Raw genomic sequence first — 21,393 nt, 5'->3', positions numbered from 1 at the left:
GCGATGCCGAGGGAATTACCAGTAGCGAGAAACATTTGAACGTAAATTTAAATTTGAGTGTTAGGGAAAATTTTCTGAAGTTATTTGTCTGGAAGACTTGTACGGAAGTGAAACGTGTACGATAAACAGTTCAGACAAGAAGAGAATAAGAACTTTTGAAATACACGGAGGTGATAAGAGTCATGGATAGCGATATGCGCATGTACAGATGGCGGTAGTTTCACGTTCACTGGGTATGAACGGGCAGTGCATTGGCGGAGGTGTCATTTCCGCTGAGGTGATCCATGTGAAGAGGTTTCCAGCGTGGTTATGGCCGCAAGACGGGAAATGGACGCGAAATGGTAGTTGAAGCTGGACGCATGGGACATTCCATTTCGGAAATCGTTAGGGAATTCAATATTCCGAATTCACAGAGTCAAGAGTGTGCCGAGAATACCAAATATCAGGCATTATCTCTCACCACAGACAACGCAGCAACACTGCTTGCCATTACGTCGCGGCAAAAACTCTGCCTATAGTTTGAAAAATCGGTGAAAGTGCAGTGTCAAGTGACCATAGGCCACAATATCTGCCTATTCACATCGCCAGGAACATATGAGAAAGAACCACAATATCAAAACCATGAGAAGTTGTAGCTTGTACAGCAGAATAGCTACCAAAATAAATGTCCAATAGTATCATGTAAGTTTTAAACAAATAAAAAAACAAACCCACTGAACATAACACAAAATGTGCTGAAACATGTATGATTGAAACAAAACAAAAAAAGGTGTATTGCATAAGGCGAAATTCCTCTTCCCATACTACGTTGTATGTGCACCTAACGTGGTGCCGCCTCAGACGAGAACACAGTGGCCGCCATAACGATCCTTTCACGTGATATTGGCAGTTTTAACTTGTTCATCGGGCGCGTCAGATGAACCGACGGCTAAACCGCAAGTCTGAGAACAAGACACTACCCTTCTTCACGGTACCACTCTTAATTGGCAATATCACATTTGCCGTTGCACCCAGTGTCTTTGTGTGTATGGAATGCGACTGGTGTGTCGCGGAATTTACAACATCCTCTTAAAGCTACAGAAAACATTTTGAGAGGAATCTGGGTATCGAGCCTGACAGCGAGTGTCCTCGTTGGACGTATTCGAGCATTAAAACCAATACACGCTGAAGAGCCAAAGAAACTGCTACACGTTCATAATAACATTTAGGGCCCCCGTGAGCACGCAGAAGTGCCGCAACACGACATGGCATGGACTCGACTACTGTCTGAAACAGTGCTGGAGGGAACTGACATCATGAACCCTGCAGGATTCCATAAATCCGTAAGAGTACGAGCGGGTAGAGATCTCTTCTGAAAAGCACGTTGCAAGGAATCCCAGATACGTTCTTGTCTGGGGAGTTTGTTGGCCGGCGCAAGTGTTAAAACTACGAAGAGTGTTCCTGGAGCCACTCTGTAGCAATTGTGGACACGTGGGATGTCACATTGTCCTGCTGTAATTGCTCATCGGCGTCGGAATGTACAATTTATATGAATGTATGCAGGTAATCAGACACCAAAAGCCCATATCGATTACGTTTCGTTGAATGGTTGTTGATGGCCCAGCATTGAAATCTGCAGAAATTTGCGAAAGCGTTGCACTTCTGTCACGTTGAACGATTCTCTTCAGTTTTCGTTGGTCCCGTTCTTGCAGAATCTTTTTCCGGCGGCAGCGATGTCGGAAATTTGATGTTTTATCGGATTCTTGATGTTCACTGTACACTCTTGAAATGGTGTCACGGGAAAATCCTCAGTTCATCGCTCGTGCGTCGGCTATAACAACTTGTTCAAACCTACAGAAATCTTGATAACCTGCCATTATAGAAGCAGTAAGCGATTTAACAACTGTGTCACACACTTCTTGTCGCCTACCGCAGCGCAGTATTCTGCCTGTTTACATATCTGTATTTGCATACGCATGTCTATACCGGTTTCTTTGGCACTTCAGTGTAATTACCTGACACTGGTCTATTAAACGTGTTTGACGTTATCTATACTGCCATTAAATGTTTCTTCCTTCAAGGCATAAGCTCCATAGCCGCAAAATAGAGGTGTGGATGAAGTTCTACTCCCGGCCGTTCTCCCTCCCTAGGACTTCAGTAACGTGTATCAAATGAACGCAGCACTTACTCATTACTGCTACTCTAACCAATACTGACTGTTCCCTCCCTCCCTTCCTTCCTTCCTTCCTTCCTCCCCTCACTGTTCGTCGACGAGGCTGTGGGGCTTGTAGGGATTGATATGCAGGAAGACCTGTAGAGGATCGACGCTTCGTATAAGGACTGGCAGGTGATATTCAACGCAAAAAAATGTATTGTTTAGTACTTGAATACGCGGAAACAGCGAGTATTATCTGTTACACTTTCCGCTATAGATCTTTTGAACTAATGACGATTATAAAATATCTAGGTGTTTCCGTCCGGAACTATTTAAAATAGAACTACCACAGGAAACTACCCCTAGTGAAGGTAGTTACCGAAGACAGGTGACTGGAAGATGAATGAGTATTGCTAGTCAGCCTGGGACGCTGACATGAGGTAGTATTAATAGAAAAGAATATATATGAGCAGTAATTGTTCTGTAATACTTACGTGCTACTTTCTCATCTCACAATTTCTATACGTTATTGACGATGTACTGAATTCTGGTTTGTAGGTAAATAGATAGTGTGGTAATCTTTAGTCTAAAAAGGCTTGTCCTGTTCCTCATAAGCTCGTATTTTACTCACAAAGCGAGAGTACGACTCATGCCGAACGCCTTCGGCTTTTCAGTCTCCACACACGCCTTAATCATGTAACTTCCAGAATGTGTTTTCACTCTTCAGCGGATGGTGCGCTGATTTGAAACTTCCTGGCAAATTAAAACTGTGTACCGGTGCGGAACTCGAACCTGGGGCTTTTGCCTTTTGCGGAGAAGTATTTTACCCACTGAGCTTTCCAAGTACGGCTGACGATCCGCCCTCACAGCTGTACTTCCGCCAGGACCTCATCTCGTACCATCAGACTTCACAGAAGTTGTCCTAGATATCTTGCTGGACGAGCACTACCGGAAGAAAGGATATTGGGGAGACTTTGCTTAGCCACACGAAGGTGGGGAATGAGTTAATGGTAGAAGTAAAGCTGTAAGGGTGGGTTGTGAGTCGTGCTCGTGTACCTCAGTCAGTAGAGCTCTTGCCCACGAAAGACAAAGATCCCAGGTTTGAGTCCCGATCCTGCACACAGTTTTAATCTGCCAGAAAGTTTCAAAATGTTACTTATTTCGAAAAGGGTGGGTGACATTCAAAGACACAGCAATCGGCCAGGGCAGGCTCATCGTGTCCTTACCCCCTACGTCATTGCTGCAGTAGATTCTGCCGTCAGAAATGACCGAAGGCGGAAGGTGGAAGACATACGGCTGATGTTAGGCGTCAGTCACCATACCGCTGACGCCATCATGACAGAGAAAATCAGTGACCAGTAGGTTCACCAGTGTGCCGGAGAATCAGAAGGTAAACAGAATGGCGACATTTCTGCAGCACCTGGAACGGTGGCACGATGAAATATATTATTTTCTGTCCCGTATCATCGCGGGAGATGAAACATGGTGTCATCGTTTTGAGCTAGAGAGCAAGCGTCAGACCAAGCAAGAGAAGCATATGGATTCCCCCCCCCCCCCCACACACACACACCGAAACAATCCTAAGTCGTGCACGCCAGACCCGGGAAAGTCATGACCACCTTTTTCTTTCATTACAGGGACCCGCTGCTCACTGACTTTCTGGAACACGGCACCAAAATTAACGAACAGCGGTACGTGTTCACTTCGAAAAAACTGCAGTGCAGCATGAAGCCCAAACGCCCAGGAATATTAACGGACGGCATTGTTCTGTTTTAGGATAATACCCGCCCACATACTGCAAAGATTGTTTCGACTACGCTTCAGAAGCTTCGGTGGGAAGCCGTTACTCGTCTTCCATACAGTCCCGATCTCTCCCCATGAGAGTTCCATATTTTTGGAACACTGAAGAAAGTCGTTCGTGGCTGTCGATTTGCTTCATAAGAATTGTTGGACACCTGGGTACATTCACGGTTTCACAGGCTAGCGCAAATGAACGCATTGACCGTCTTATCTCACAGTGAGATAAATGTATTAATTTAAAGTTAAATCAATTACTTTAGAAATAATTAACAGTTTATTTGCCTTTCTTTCCATCTGTTTCTTTTCCATTTGATTGCCCCTTATACATCTGACTGACTTCGGAACTGTAGGCCTGTATTTACACACACCTGTTCGATGGCCATTCCTGTTAGCGAGAATGCGCTTTTATCCATTCGGACGGACCGTTTCTTGGCTCCAGCTATCTACGCTAAATTGCTACGAGAACAGAACCTAGTTATTTCGCGTAATCTGAACAGGTGTACCATCAGGAACATTTGCCCGCAGCGATATTTTAGTTGATTTTTGATTATTCTATTAATTATGTCAATATTTGACATTTCAGCGTCAGTATGATGACCGAAAAGCGGAACCCTAATACAATGTTGTTTAGCGTAATGATTTTGGAAGCAAGTGTTAAGTATTTTTGTCTTATCGATCATTATTTAAAGTCAGTATGATTAACAAGCTTCTGTATTGGCCATTTTGATCCGTTGGCTCACTTTGCTACTTTGTTCATGTTTGGTGGTATTGAAATCTGTGTTTAAACTGTCTTTGTTTTCATAACAACTTTGTAAGTCACTATCCTACTGGACATATGGATATCTAAAGCGAATCGCTGCCGTCTGCAACTCGGTCTGCTCGTGTAACCATAGCATATATGTTTACCCAAATTATATCGTATTGAAATAATAGCCGTACCAAATATGATCGAGTTTTCTACGGCAACAAAGCAGGCTTCATGATGCATATTTACTCGGCATCGTCCACACTCACCCTTTAGGAAAGACAAAACAACATGGGGTAGAGGGTTTGAAGAATTTTTCCCATCGTATCATATGCTGCAGCTGGGACACGATGACTTTCGTCAACCTTAGTAGTAAAGCATTAGTGCCACACCAGGCAGACATTTGTCACAAGAAATTTATTCCCGATGTGTTAAGATAACAAGTTTCTTGTAAACAGGAAGGAAAATGTTCTACGTTCCACCATTTCGCACTTGTTTGTGTTACAAATGCTGAAGCTATTCATTTCTTCGGTGCTGGAAGTGACGACTATTCAACTGTAAATACGCGTTGCGTTGTGAGATGGATGTTATAAAAATAAGTTGGTGCGTTTCAGAAATATGTGTACTTTTTCCAGGGACAAATCCGACGATAAGACGGATTGGATGACTTTTTAATATCGAAGGATCTCATTCTTCGAAGGGAAATGAAGTAAAATTCGTTGTCTTGTCGTTCATTCAGCGGACGTTATTAAACAACGAAGATGTGTCAGGGCTGTTCTTTTCTTATATGATCGTTTTGCGAGTCACAATGTCGACAAGAAAGAAAAAGAACTTTAACATTATGGTGTCAGTTACGCATATAAAAAACTTGAAATATTCTGAATCTAACTGCAGCTGTAATAAGTCTATAACTTACGGCTGAGCTGTAAGCAAAGTTTTATATATCATAAGAAAAATGTACTTACAATGCAGTTGTGAATTATACTTCCTTTGAGAGGTTATCTTTAAAGTTGGCATAGAATGTGGCAGCGTCTCAAGGTGGAAACTCCGTATTTAGCCAAGCCTTAATGAACCACATGGAATAAATCCAAATAAGAAAGTATTTGTTTATTAAAGGAATCGGAATTTTCTTTTGTATTTATTTATACATTTATGTTAATCGTGTTACAAACTGCTCTGAAAACTGAAAAAATTCTGCGAAACTCTGTTAACCAAGTCGTTATAGAGATGTTAGAAACCGGAGGAGACAAGAAGCATTGTCATCGGATAGAGTCGCCCTTAACAACATTTCTATCTCTGGACGACTTCAAGCAAAAATCTGAATTTTTCTTGAAGATATCGACGAATTGCTAAAAACAGAGGGAATGATCCTCTCGAGAAAGTCGAGGTTACTAACGTGGGAGACCAAGAATATTCTGTAATGACGCTTGATACGCAGTGCGTAGTCTTTTAGACCGTAATAGAATCGAAGTCAATGTTTATATCCTTATCTGCATACCTACAGGGGATAGGCAAAAAATGTGAACACCTGTACTTACTCGGGAATGATTTATTAATAAGGGGTTGGACCCCCATTTGTCCGTAATACAGTTGCGATTCTTCCTGGAATATAATGATTGCATAATCTTCATTGGAATGTGATGCCATTCTTCGATCAGAACCCCTTCTAACTCCTGCAGTGCCGAGGGAGGCGGAAATCTGATCCGGAGTTTGCGCTCCGATACCGTCCAAAAGGGTTCGATGATGATGTTTAAGCCCGGGGACTGTCCTGACCAGGGAAGACGCTGCAGTTCAGTTACCACCGGAATACATCACATTGCTGCCCACACCATCACATTTCCACCTCCATGCTCAACCGTTGGATTCAAGCAGTAAGGATTTTATGCTTCTTTTGGCGTTCTCCAGGCGTAAACCCGTCCCTATGTTGGAAATAACGAAAACGTTCGCTCGTCGGACCACATGACGTGTTTCCAGTGATCAGCCGCCCAGGATTTTGCTCCTGGCACTATGTTTTACGCTCCTTTGCGTTTGTTGTCGTCACTAATGTTTTCTGTAGAGCAGCTCATCCATGATTATTCGCTTTATGGAGTTCTCGGCGGACAGTGTCGGTAGATACGGGGTTTTGAAGATGGCTACTGTACTCTGCAGTCACTTTAGTCGCTGTAATTTTATGTTGTTTTCACACAATTCGTGTTAGCGTTCGACGATCTCTGTCATTTAGTTTTGATTTGGAACTCTGTTATGTCTTTCACTGCACGTTAACCTCGGCCTCTGTATGCAAATACGAAGTGTGAACTACTCGTGAACAACTTGCACTGATACCTAGTCCCTACTGAGTACGTACAGTGCAGCGCGACATGTGTCTTACCTGCGTTGTTGACCGACAGACACAACCACCCATTACTACCACTGCTCACATTATTTTGCCTATCCCGAGTACATACATACATACATACATACTACACAAGCCACCGTACATTCTGCTGTATATTGCAGCAGTGGTGGCACAATGACAACACTGCCCAGGTAAACAGTTTATAGAACAAGTTTATTAATTAATTACATGAACAAAAGCTCCTTCTTAGAGTAAGTTATTTACAAATTAACACTTTTTCGAGTCCCAGCAAGCAAATTAAATATGAAGACCAGAGTGAGTAACAAAACGGTGCAATTCCAGGATTTCTTGGTATGTTTTGAAGTTAATAATGAAATCTTTACTTAGTTGGCGTGAGGCCAAAGTTGAAAGAAGTAAAGTTGCTGCCCCATGAACGATAGAGATTAATAAACACCCCACAGCGACTGTCCGATGATGGCTCCTAGTGAGAACTCCGACTGACTGGCTACAGATACAGCCGACGCCTGACCCAGAGAACTCGAAAGAATGATGGTTTCGATAGCGGAACAGTTGAGACCATGGAGGTTCGCTGGTTGCAGTCTCCCTCAGGTCCATGCATCAGGCAGTATTGGATAGAAGGTTGTGGTGCTGTGTCTCAAGGAGGAGGCTGCAGGATGTGCTGTCTGTAGGTGGTTGTCCCTGGAGGTGCATCGGGGATGGCGGCTGGGTATGGAGGAGGAGGAGATTAGTGTTTAACGTCCCGTCGACAACGAGGTCATTAGAGACGGAGCGCAAGCTCGGGTGAGAGAAGGATGGGGAAGGAAATCGGCCGTGCCCTTTCAAAGGAACCATCCCGGCATTTGCCTGAAGCGATTTAGGGAAATCACGGAAAACCTAAATCAGGTTGGCCGGAGACGGGATTGAACCGGCGTCCTCCCGAATGCGAGTCCAGTGTGCTAATCACTGCGCCACCTCGCTCGGTGGCTGGGTATCTCCGCTGTTGTGACGACGCTGTAATGGACAGAGGATTTTGGTGCTGTGCCAGAATCAGAAAGCTGCGGCGATTCCGTCCCGAGCTGGTCAACGCTGGAAGTGCGCCGGAGACAGCAGCTGTATATCGCTGGTGTGATGTTGACGCTGTCAGCTTCTCCAAAATGCGTCCCTGCGTCTGTGCAAGATAGATACATAAGATTTGGAAAGTCGCTTCTATATACGGAACATTGAGTGGGGGTGCTGGAACTACAGGTGGTGCTGGAGCCAGTGTAAATCTTCTTCTGCGTCGTTGCCAGCTGACGTGCCGAAACTTTGAATGGTGGCACTGGATCTGATGAAAATGTTGACGCCCATCGCCAAATAATGGGGCAGGACGTGGAAACTGTCGACAGTGGTGGTACAAAGCTGAAGAAGCAGTTAACAAAGGTGGGACGAAAATGTTTAGCCTTAGAAACAAAAGAAAACATTGACTACCTGGGATGGATGTGAAACGGAGTTCAGAAGAAAATGCGTCGTCGCAAATGCTCTGAGACTAAACTTGGAGGTGGTACTGAAGCCAGTGAAGGCTCTGAGGCCAGAAAAAAATCCTTGTCGCCAACTGATACGATACGAAACTTGGAGAGGTGGCACTGGAACAGATGAAAACGTGTACTCTTCGGCAAATGATGGGACGCAAACTCACAAACGTTTTACTCCCTTCGTCAATGAATGATGTGTCTTTGCAGGTAGAGGCATAACAAGAACACTGCCAAAGTAACCAATTTAGAACAAGTATATTAATAAGTACATATACCAAAACTCCTTCTTGGAGTAAGTTATTTACAAATGGAAATTTGGTTAGTACTTAGAGTCCCAACGAGGTAAGAAAGTATGAAGACCAAAATGAATAACAAAAAGTTTCAAGTCCATGCTCACTTGAAAAGTTCGGAAGTTAGTTAGCGCAATCCGTACTTAGTTGATTTAAGGTTTAAGTCTGAAGAAGTAAAGTCATTGCTCTAAGCTAGATAGAGATCAGATGTTAAACACTGTATGGCGACTGTCCGATGGTGGTTTGCTAGAGAGAGGTCTTATTTGTGGACTGCGGATGCAGCTGATGCCTGGACAAGAGAAATCGAAGGATTTAATAGCTGATACCAAAGTGGTGGTTGAGCATCGGCCTAAATAGCGTCACGTCGCACTGATACGGTGGGAGCTGCTGGTGAGCACATGGTATGGCGGACTCCGTGGACAACAAATCAACATGTTGTTTTTGTTGTATGAAGCATTTATCAATATGCGAGACGAGCGCGGATCAGAGTTAGGCTTGCAGGCGCTTGTTCGTGTTGTGACAGACGATGTCTGAAGTGTGACCATCCGCGGACGTAAGTGTGTTGCAGGCTTTCGGGTTGCTGTCTTATAGGAGGGATACAACACATTACATGGTAGAGGGCATTGTGTACAATTGCTTGTCATCAAATCGAGCAAGTGAAAATAATTGCTTGCGTATGAGCTCTGCCAAATCTACCTTTTTTGTCCTTACATGTGACGAGCAGTGGAAGCAGTAGAATCGTTCAATAGGCTGTGCATTCTTTAAATTCTCTCAAAAGCTCTTCACGAAACGATGGTGGTGTTGTCGCCAAGGATTCCCATCTAAACACACGTGGCATTTTCTTGAAACACCCTCATACTCGTCGGACTGGTCAGTAACATATTTAGCAGCAGTTCTCTGAAAATCTTCGATGCCATCCTTTAATACGACCTGGAGGTATTCCAAACACTCGAAACAAACTGCAGGGTGGATTATGTAAGTGTTCTGTACTTGATCTCCTTTATACATGGGCTAAAAAAAGTGAGGCACCTAAAAAGGGAGAAGGAACTTAAATGAAACTTAACTGGTTGAGAGGGTTAGTGATGATATTTCAGTGATTACAAAATAAAATGAAATTTACGAAGAACTCGATAGTATCAACCCACGTATCAGTATGACACTGCACAACCTCTTGCCCAGATGCATGCAACGATTCTGTTAGGAAGGTGTCACAGAGCCATTGTATCGTCTCCAGAGTTAGGCTGACGCATAACTCTTGTAATTGGTGCTTGATGTCTTGTATACTGACACTGGATGAGACTGACGCCCGAGCTGCTCTCACACATGTTCTATCAGGGACGGATCTTGCGGGCGACAGGAGTACGTCATTATGACGCAGACAGTTCATACAGACATGGGCCATGTGCGGACGAGCATTCTCCTATTGAAAACTGGCATCTCGCATGATAGATAACACATGAGGGCGCAGGATGTCCATGACAGTTTTGTGCTTCATAATTGCCTCAATTACTACCAGCAGTGACGTGAAGTTATTTCCCGATGGTTCCCCGTACCATTACACCAGGAGTAACGCCATAGTGCATCTCCAATGCATTGGAAGAATGCGATCGCCGCCATACTCGCCGATGATGAGCATCTGGGGTAGTGAAGAACCACGACCCATCGCTAAACACAGTGTGACGCCATTCATCAGTAGACCATCATTATTGGTTATGTAAAGATTTCAAACGCTGCAGTTTGTATTGTACTGTTAATGGTAATGTGCACAAGTGACAGTAATTCCCCAATCCGGCTGCTGCTAGTCTCTGACCAGTGATGTGGCATGACACAGTATGTTGCACGTAGTCCATTATTATTTGTTCTCAGATGGCAGCCACAAATGTGACTTTTCTTATTTTCCCAGGATAGGGACAGACTCTATCACCATTAACTAGGTGCCAGGTGATTTGTATTTCTTGGTTGGCGAAAAGGCACTTTCTCATATTTAGACAAAGGTTTGCAATCTGAATACTATGCAGCGTGTTTGTCAGGCTGTTAGTATATCCTTCAGAAGACCGAGAAAACGACCATGTCATTCAAACAGCAAAGACACGCCGTTTATTTAAAGTTTCCAAGAAATTTTTCCATCGTATGATCCAAAGTGGCTGGAGTGTTACACAGACCAAATGACAACACTTTGACTCGGAGAGGGTGTCATGTGCTATCAAGGCAGTCTATTTACCGTTCAGCATCTTCAATTTCATGTCCATAGTTGAGGAATACTTTACTCGTTTCAGGCAGTGTAGGATGTCGTCAGTGTGTGACAGTCAGTAGATACATTTTTGTGATTTTGTTTTGTCATTGATAGAGAATGAAGAAATGTCATGTGCCAACCTTATTGTTTACAAGGACCATAGGAGATGACAAAGGACTCTCTGAAGTCTTAATAATGTCATCTTGCAAAAACTTTTCCAATTCCACCCATCGTTCAACCAGCAACACGCTGTAATTGTGCTGGCTGATTGGTGGAGGATACCCACGGTTGATACATTGTTTTACGTAGGCCACTTGGTTTGTGTTCTCCACTTCAGATTTGAAAACATCAAAAATTGGCACAAAGCGGTTATGACTTGCCATTCTTGTTCCTCAGTCAGGCCAGATCCTATGGGCAGGGTGATAGTAGCTTCTTCTCCTGCTGTCTTTAGTGGCAGCAGAACACGATTCTTTGATGCCACAAAGATGCAAAGGTGGTTTGGCTATCCGTAGGCACTTACAGGGTGACAATTATTGAACTAAATGAAAGAAATGTAATTTAGTTACAAACTATGGCGTGCACACACTTGATTCAACATGTAAACGTCACTACAGATATTGGGATTTAGCTTATGACATATTCGATATGCCTGTCATCATTGGCTGAAGTGTTGGGTTATTGCTGTACACCTTGTCTTTAATATAGCCCCAGCAAAAAGGAGTCGCATGTGTTCTGATCTGGAGAATATGGCGGCCAATCGAGGTCCATGCCAGTGACCTCTGGGTACCCCAGAGCCAGAATGCGGTACCCAAAGTGCTCCTCCAGCACATCAAACATCTCCTACTTCGATGGGGTCCAGTTCTGACTTGCATGAACCACATATTGTCGAAATCAGGGCCACGTTGGGTAATGAGGATGAAATAATCTTCCAAAACCTTCACGTGCCATTCAGTGGTCAACATGCCATCAAAGAATATCACACCGATTATTCCGTGGCTGGACATTGCACACCACACAGCCACCCGTTGAGGGTGAAGAGACTTTTCGATCGCGAAATGTGTATTCTCAGTCCCCCAAATTCACCAGTTTTCCTTATTAACGAATCCATCCAAATGAAAGTGGGCTTGATCGCTAAGCCAAAACATACTTACATGTGGTAATTCCCATCACGTCCCGTGGCCAACCGCGCAGTTTGAACGTCCTGACGCAAACCGTTCAGAAGTTATGACGATTTTATTTCACTTAGTTCAATAATTGTCACCCTTTAGCTTTAGGGATTAGTTGTAGCTGCTTGTGACGGCTAGTGATTCAAAGTTCTCCTATTCTTACGGTCGCTGATGGCATTTAGATTTATTTTGTGAGCCTCAGTAGCTTTTTGCATTTGACGAAAGCTTCATGGTTTAACTCAGGATCTTGATTGACTACTGAAACTCGTCTCGTTGATGATGGCAGGGCAATATCATCTTCAGTGGCAAACTAGTACTTAGAGCAATCTTTTATTTGTGTGCTCGTTGGAATAACTTCATCAGTCTGGAGCTCTGACCTTTCACAGTCTATGACTGCTTGTGATGCCTGCAAGAAGTCTCATCCAAGAATAACATGGTGACTACATTCTGTCAGACCAGTTGATTCGAATGGCAGTGCTGTGTCATTGATAGTTATTCTTGCAATACATGTTCCTGTCGGAGGACGGATTTCCCATTTTCAACCTTCAGCACAATCACTTTAGTTTCACAGAAAATAGTCTTCTTTAGTTGGTAGTGATAAGTATTCGACGTTACAGAAAAAGAAGCTCCTGAGTCGTCTATTGCCCGTACAAGTTGGCCATTGATTATGACGTCAGTGAGATTTCCTGACATTGTGGTGACTTTCGTCCGTGGAAGATTTCATTAGTCGCGTCCTTACCGCCATGAGTGGTCACCATTTGGCTGGTGCTTCTCTCTCTCCAACAGCAGGGAACAGTTACGGCATGCCGAGGAGTGACCTCATCCAGGTCACGATGATACGCTTCGGCCCACAGGTTGACTATAATCATCGTCAGATGACTGGCGTGAGCTGGACTGTTGCCATGGTTGACGTCTTGTGGCGTAGTAGTTCTCGCCAACTCACCTTTTTTTCTCTATGGTTATGTACAAAGTTTCCAAGACGTCCACGGTGGAAATACACTGGTATGTTGTCGTATGTCCTTCAAATGTTTGTCTTCTGTGGGAAGTCCGATTCGGCCGAGCCATACTTCCTGGCACATACGACTGCTGGCGGTAACTGGTGCTAAAGATTAGCAAACTACTTCTTCACCTTCCTCTATTACCTCCTGATGTAGAGGATCAACATCCACGGCTGCTGTCTCTTGCTTACTCGCTCAAGACAGTTCTGGCTGCCATAAAATGATACATACCTTCTCTTACTACCTGGCGGATGAAAGCGGTGAGGTCATAGTGATGTTCCACAGCTGCCGTAGGGACCATATTCGAGACTCAGGTATACTTCTGTCGGCCGACTCTTTTTCTATTGCATTTCCTCAATGTGTTGGCATAACTTGATGATGGATTCCTCTGTTTTGCTACATCATTTATTAGAGCAGCTTTGAACATGTCCTGTACGACTTCTTTATCAAGTGCGAGGTTTTGTTGGTTTCGGATTCATAATGTGACACAGGACCAAAAGGTTCTGTATATACCACTGTCATTTCACCCTGACGTTGGACCCTGTTCTTAGGCTAATTGCAGCTGCAAATAACTCCAACTTTAGTCTAGCGCGTGACCTGCTTCTCATGTGCTATGGTGGCTTTGTTTTTATAGACTGTATGTATTCGTGGTGGCAATTTCGGGACAAGAGGCATTTTCCCAAGCCGTGATTGTGTTGGGGTTCTTGGCAGCCACAATTTGAAATGTTACTTGACGTTCCAGGTGTGGTAGATGTTTGCCTATTAGTTGTTCCGGCATAGACATGACGTCCTACTTTTGCTAGATAGGTTATTTTTAATCATTTCCTCCAATTTTTTATTTTCTAAATGCTAATCGTTATTTTTTAAAAATTTCTTTATTGTTTAATGGAGTAGGTTGCAACTGTTATTTCACTTGAGATTTCAGATACACGTGATGAAACTGTGGTAGTGTATAGCGACTTCTGGCTTGTAAAACTTCGGTCACAAAATGTATTTTACAACTATGGCGGATCTGCTTACCATGAGACTTGTTGCTGTTTTGGAAACTATTGGCACCCTGAATTTACGGACCTTATGAACCATGTACTGTTTGTATTGCGGTTCATGTCCGTGTAGGCTACTCCTTAAAGCTACGGTAATGTAGATGTTTTCAAGTATCCGACGTTCCCGTAAATCAGTATCACGTCGAAACAACGCTCTACCTCGAATTCGGAAGCAGCATCGTTAGTGAGGTACAACACACAGAACTAAAAGCACATTTATTTCGTACACCAGTGTAGAGCCTGAACAGAACTGTAATTCTGGTCACAGGGTGCGTCATTTATACTAGACATCTAATATTCCAGAATATACAAACACGAGTAATTTCTAGAACGTTACAGAAATATTAATTACCAAATAACAAATAATTGCTAGTGGTCGAGGTTGAACTGGCGACCAGCAGCAGATCAGCCAATGACTCTAACCACCTTGGCTCGCCGCAATCTCAAATGGGGAAGGATAGGCCATAGACACTGAACAGGATCTTGCTACCTTCCCACTGCCGATCCATCGTAAAGGAATGGGTATATTAAGAAAAAGCGAGACATTCGTTCATGAAAATTAAGCGCTTCGAGTAATTATTCATTTATGAAATAACCGCTATATAGTGCATCAAATTGCTCTCGTAAGGAGACACGCCCTTAAATTTTTTTAGCGCACAAAACTCAATAGATTTTGTTGAGGCTTATTCATGTTAAACGATGAAGTGAGGATTTTAAAATACGTTTTGCTCGTTAACCTTAAGTAACAAGTGAAAAGCTCTTGGATTTTAACTGCGTAGCAGTGTTAAAATACTACGACGTTTCGACTAGGGTCATGCTTATCATCTTTTGGCGAAGTGTTCGAGACTTGCGGATGCTGTGATATTTGTACTAGTAGAGTGCCCCCCTCCAACTGGCTACGGTCGGCCGTGTACTGCCCGGCCGGTGAACGGGAAGGGGGGGGGGGGGCGTGAAGCTGCAGTGGTTCGGATAGCGGGTGCTCCCTTCGCATCTCTGTGTGGACATTCCGGTCGCGTCTTGAGAACTGGTCAGTGCTGGTCGCCTTCTCGTCGTATTGCCGCTAATTCCGGATTCCATGCTGCACATAAATGGTATCCTTCGTCTCTGTTGTGAACCCGTATTTCAATGGATTCCTGTATGAAACTGCCCCGACAGGCGGTTGTTCGTAAAAGCATCTCTCTGTTCTAGAAACTAACCTTGTGGCTTTGCTCTGCTATCGCTGATTTTTTGTCTATCCTGGTTGCACGAGCCTGATGTGTTTTCCGCAGCGTTTCGTAATAGAGCGCTACGTTTGCCCACTGTGCTGTTGGCCACATTCACAGGCATTTTTGTATATTCCTGGTACGTTCATTTTTAGTGGATCTTTCGTAGAGCCAAGCCACTCTTTCGTCTTTGGAGGTTTTTGTATTGGATTCTTCGAATAGCCTCGCAATTTTGGCTGAGACCGGTCCCAGGTACAGAAGTAAATCGAGTCTCTTGTCTTCTTCTTCCCCTTCCCCGCTTTCAGCACCTGGTATCTTCTTCGATGCCCTACTAACCTGCGCTTCACTGTACCCATTTTTGGGGAAAATTTCCTTCACGTGTTATTGTTCGTCCGAGAGGTTTTCTTTATCGCAGATGATGTGCGCCCTATGTGCAAGGGTGATCAGCACTGTCTGCTGTTGTGCTGGATGGTGGCAGCTCGTTGCATGCAGATACAGGTCTGTGTGTGTCTTATTTCTATATAGTGAATCACCATCTGCCTTCTTCCTTATCAGTATGCCCAGGAAAGGGAGATAACCATTCTCCATTTCCATAGTGAAAGCAATGCTATGATGGATTGTGTTTTGGTGGTCCAAAAACTCGCTTAGTGCCTGTCTGCCATGCTCCCATAACATAAAATTATTGTCGAAATAGCGGAAAAGTGCTTGGGTTTTTGGTGAGCGGTTTGAAGAGTCACCTCCTCACAGTGCTCCATGTAGAGATTTGCGATCCCTTGCGTCCGTGGTCACTATATCCAACTATTCATAAGACTCTCAGTTACGCATGAAGTAGGTGGTCGTCGGTGCATGTTCGAAGAGTTTAACTATTTCCGACTCGAAATATTGAAATAGCAGCGCCAAGAATTCTTGCAGAGGTACTTTCGTGAATAACGATGCAACGTCGAAACTCATCTGTTTGTAATCGTATACCCTTAAGTTTTTTGACAAAATCGTCCGAGTCCTTAACATGATGACTTCAGTGTCACACAAGGAGTTTCAGAAGTGTCGCCAGATATTTGACCAACCCATAATTGTGTGAACTAATGGAGTCTAGTATTGGCTACAGAGGCTCGCCTTCAATGTGGATTTTCGGCAGTCCGTACTGGCGTGGTGTCGCTGACTCCATGGGACGCATCCGCTTCTTCACTGCCTCTTGTATATATGAATTCTTTAGCAGAGCTACCGTTTTCCTGGTTATCGTCGTGACTGGATCCTTTTTGAGCTTTCTGTTGGCCGGGTCATGCAGCAGCGAGACGGTTTTATGTGGGAATCACAGTACTGTTTCTTTCCCTTAGTCTGCTGGAGGATCATAGCATCAGCCTCACCTCTCAGTAAAGACTTCACCTTTATTTCCAGAACACCAAAGTGCTTTGCTGAGCAACCGGCTATTGGGACAACATCATAAAGGAATCCATTGAAAAACGGGTTCAGGACGATCTTGTGAACAGAGGCGAAGGATGCCAACTAAGTGCGGCATGAAATGCAGCGTTAGAGGCAGTACAAAGAGCACCGTCCAACTCACAAGACGCGACCACACAGAGATGCGAAATTAGCACCCACTACTCCTACCACTTCGGCCTCATCCCTCTCCCCAGCCTTCGGCCGCTCGTAACCATGTGGGGAGGGGCACTCCACTAGTATAAACATCACACCATCCGTATATCTCGATACTTCGCCAGAAGATGAGGGGTTGGACACTCGTCGAAAAGTCATGGAATTTTAAAGTTTCCACTTGGCTGGAAACCCGAGAGCTTTTCACAAACCGTGTGCGCCGGGAGAGCCTAGTGGATGTAGCAACAGCATTTTGTAATGTACTCATTGCGGAAGAACACGCTATACTGCCTTTTTTTGAAATCCAAGTTCCATAATTTCTTTCTGAAACAACTTCTGTATTTTCAGTTCACTGTACCGAACTACTCACATTGTATAATTTGTATGAACTGTCAATTTGATATTAACATTCCAGCAAATTTACTATTTTAGTGTCTCATTTTGCAGAAACCGTGTTTTTTTCTGTTTCAGGAACGTTACAAGAAACCTGTCATATCCATATGCTGCTGGCATGTTCATTGCGAAGAATGCTGGCTACGTACTCTGGTAATGTGCTTCTATCAACCTGCATTCTTACAGTTAAGCGCTATCGTGTAAAGTTTTTAGGTGGTATAGCTGTTTTAGTTATAGCTGAAGACTTAACAATGTTTTGGGTGGCCTGAGTAGCAACTAGCACAGTTAGGGCCCTCCAGAGGGGCCTTACTGCTGCAGTTGAGTACATAGTTGTCCAGTGAACCTGCCGCAATGCAAGTTTCTTGTCGTAGTCACAAGCAGATCCTGGGAAAATTAGTTGCAGATATACCGTGCTGCTGTTTCATGCTTTTTTTCCAGATAACCAAACTACTAAGAATGTACAAGGATATAAGATATAAGGTAAATGGCTTATATGCTCTATAAATATTTACAAATTAAAAAACACTACTGAATTTAACAAAACACGTTATTGCTTCCAGTTTTCTTCCAGCACTATGTATGGACCAGGACGTATCGGAGGAAAGTATTTCATCATATCTTTTTAGTGGGTCAAGTTCAGTAACCTTCGGTGGAAAGAACTGATATAGAATTTTACTTGATGTGCTACTGGTGAACTGAAGTCTGCAGTCAATAAGCAGTTAAAAGAAGATTCTTGTTTTCCATGCCGATAAGATGTAAAACCTCAGTAAGGAGAAATCAGTTTTGATCTTCTTCAAAGCATCGAATCTGGAATGTGAGACAACTGCAGTCGCCAGCAAAATGAACATTCGTTCGTGGATTTTTTTATTTTTTGCCAATTCATCAATAAATTCTGCTTGAATAAAAAAGAAAATTCTGGAAACTCTCAATTAAATGAGTCTACTTCAGTGAATGAATTCATAATATATGTGCAGCTGACAGATAGTGGTTCTCTTTCCATCAATCATCATCCATGAAAGTGGCGAGATTGGACTCAGTGAAGATTGGCATTTGTACGGGCACTGATAACTGCGCAGTTGAGCGCCCCACAAACCAAAAAATCTACATCATCTTTCCATCAATGCAAATAACGTACTGACATCTACTAAGATAAGATTATTGCTTCAGGATGACGTGACATTAATAGTGAATTGTGTGTGTCACTTTGGATAATGCCCAGTGACTGTCCCGATGCAAAGTGGAATAATTGATGCCTTCAGTATTATGACATATGTTTTCGTGAGCCGTTGAAAACTAGAAAAAAGAACGTAACGCAACGAACGCTCAATTAACGTAAGCAATTGCATTTCCTATATAATCTTATCGATTGCACGAAATAATTTATAACAGTCCATTCTGCATTTAAAAGTGAAAAAGAAATTCAGTAATTTGTTGAAGATGAGTTACAGTAGCAAGGCGGAAAGTAAACGCAACAGTACCAAGTTTTTTAAATTGTTAAAACAATTTTTTTGGAAGTTAGATGCTTATGTAATTACTAGAAGTAAAACTGTAAGATCTTAATGGGTGTGATGTGTCACGTAGCTAAAATCTGGACTTCTGTGGTAGTTGATTTGGTGAAGAACCGCTAGTGGACTTCTGAAGCAGCAGGACAATGTTATTTTAGGTTTTAGAGCCAGATTAAAACTTTTCGGAAAAACAACGTTAATGTAATTATGAGTCTTTTGATATCCTTATTAGCTAAGTAGTAGTGCAATTGAGAGATACGCACCTGTGGTATATCAGATCATTGAGGTCCATCCTTAGGAGAACCATTGCCCTATGCGAATTCTTGGAATTTGGACGTGAATTTTCCAGAGGTATATGCCATCAGTGCTTCGCCACTATGAGTCATTTAAAACTGTCTTCAGATGACTCCATAATGAATGGAATGTATGGAAGAAGAACAAAATTACAAGATGCTTCTCTAACTAAACAATATCTCTACGAAGATGTGCGGGTGGTGTACCTAGACGAATTTGTAGCAGAGAGCGCAATTAATTTCTTCGCTGGATTCCAAGATATAAGACCTCGTGGAAGATGGGTAGATGCAATTAGAAAACATGCAAGAGCAACGTGGATTCGAATAACCGAAGACTGTAATACGCAGAAGAGTCTACAAGTGGCCTCGAACGAGCAGTGGATATCAAATGCTGGTGGTGATTATCTGTTTTAAAAAAATCTCACCTGATATAGTACTTACTGGTAAATCGTTATGACAACATTAGCTATCAGTAATGCATTGGTGGATATATATAGGAAGTTGCATCCCTACATTGCAGTAAATGAAATTTAAAGTATACCGTAATTTTCATGTAAAAATGAAATAGATACAGTCACTTAGCTTAAATATCAGAATAAAGATACGCATACATTCTCTCTGTGTTCTTGGAAATGAAGGAACACTAAAAAAGAAATAAAATTATGATGCATTCCTATTACTAAAAAAAAGTTCAACGCTTGCATTGATACGACGATTTTTTAAAATGCTGAACTCATTTGATTAAAGTGTAATTGAAAATCTCAATGTTGACAGTACTTTTTCTGCGCAAAAGTAAAATTGATCGTTTAAAACTTGGTCAACATCCAGCAACATTCCTTCTGAAACTGCTGGAATTGATGCCCTCCAGTACACTGACAGACTTATATGTAAGAGAAATGAAAAAAAAGAATTAAAGTTATAGCCGTCACTTCATTTAATAAGTAATAAAAACGAAAGGAAATACAGGTGTTAGGAGCTGCAAAATACTTTAATCTTAACTAAAGCGCGGGTTAAACTCCTGGAAAGTGAAATTTTCATTGCTGCCATATCCTTCTTATATGTAACGGAACTGCTCACCATATATACATATTCTTTAGAAGTGAAGTACTGACAGTTTAAGTTGTTCTTCGTGGATTCCCGATTTTCCGCAATTTCAGATGTTTTGAAAATGTTAAACACTACAGAACAAAGCACATCACTGTCGCTACGTCAGTATTGTCAGGAATATTACTACTGATCATTGTTTCAGAAAATCAGCCAGTCTCTAAACGAAGTTTTTGTTTGAAATGAGCAGATTATTATCTATTTCACACTCAAACTAAAGTAATTTAGAGACTTACAAATGGGTTGATTAAGAAACCCTGTGAAGAGGAAATACTTTGCAGTGAAGATAATTAAGGAGAAAATTTATTACCAAAGATTTGGAGCATGTATATATGTGTTTCATTACCTGAATTTAGTATATGAAAGTTAAATTATTATAAGGGCGATCAATATGCTCAATAATGAATATAGATCTCCAGTGCGGAAAACAGCATAGTTAAACTCAGAATTCAAATGGTGTTTGAAGAATATATAATGATGATAAAGTAAATCAGGAGCAGCATGTTTGCCGGCAAATCAGGGAGGCCAACTGAAGGAAGCAGTCAATGGAACTAAATGATATGTATGAAAATGTTCAAACTTTTGGGTTTTCAGTTGAAAGATGCCATAAAAATGAATCTAAGCAATAAGTATTGATTCATGTTGTACTGAAGAGAGAATTAATTTCATGGAAAGTTTATAAGGTCAGCTGGAGGAAAAACTAAACATCATACAAATACATCAGTATAAAGAACAGAGATACAACGCTTAATTTAAAGCAGTATTTGGTGTTGATATCCATCTGCTTCGCCAGTATTACAATGTGCCTCAACCAGCTTCTTCTACATCGTTGTGTATAAATATGGCTCTGTGATAGATACAGAGGAATTGAGATTTATTATACTGAGAACCTCTTTCAAGAGAGACATGAAGTTATTAGATGAACAGGAATTCTATAAAATACCAGCAGCATGTGAAAGCATCTGGTGAGTACACAGTAATTTTCCAGTACTTCATTACTGTCATATTTTAAGCTCTGTTTGCCAGTAAAAGTGTATCTGCAGATGACAGG

At 42.4% G+C, this 21,393-nt stretch overlaps 1 protein-coding gene across 2 annotated transcripts in view; it reads left to right on the top strand.

Annotated features, from left to right (window-relative positions):
• The window catches only part of LOC126298582 (E3 ubiquitin-protein ligase Rnf220-like), a 622,331-nt gene that overhangs the window by 575,787 nt on the left and 25,151 nt on the right, over window positions 1-21,393 (top strand). For both annotated transcript variants that reach the window (XM_049989954.1, XM_049989953.1), the window contains one exon: window positions 17,519-17,593. In XM_049989954.1, the coding sequence (XP_049845911.1) occupies window positions 17,519-17,593 (75 nt within the window). The remainder of the gene's footprint in view (window positions 1-17,518; window positions 17,594-21,393) is intronic.

This window comes from Schistocerca gregaria, chromosome X, assembly GCF_023897955.1.
Source record: "Schistocerca gregaria isolate iqSchGreg1 chromosome X, iqSchGreg1.2, whole genome shotgun sequence".
NCBI classification, from domain to species: domain Eukaryota; kingdom Metazoa; phylum Arthropoda; class Insecta; order Orthoptera; family Acrididae; genus Schistocerca; species Schistocerca gregaria.
Note: the sequence above shows the minus strand (reverse complement) of the source record. Positions and strands in the feature narration are given on the sequence as shown.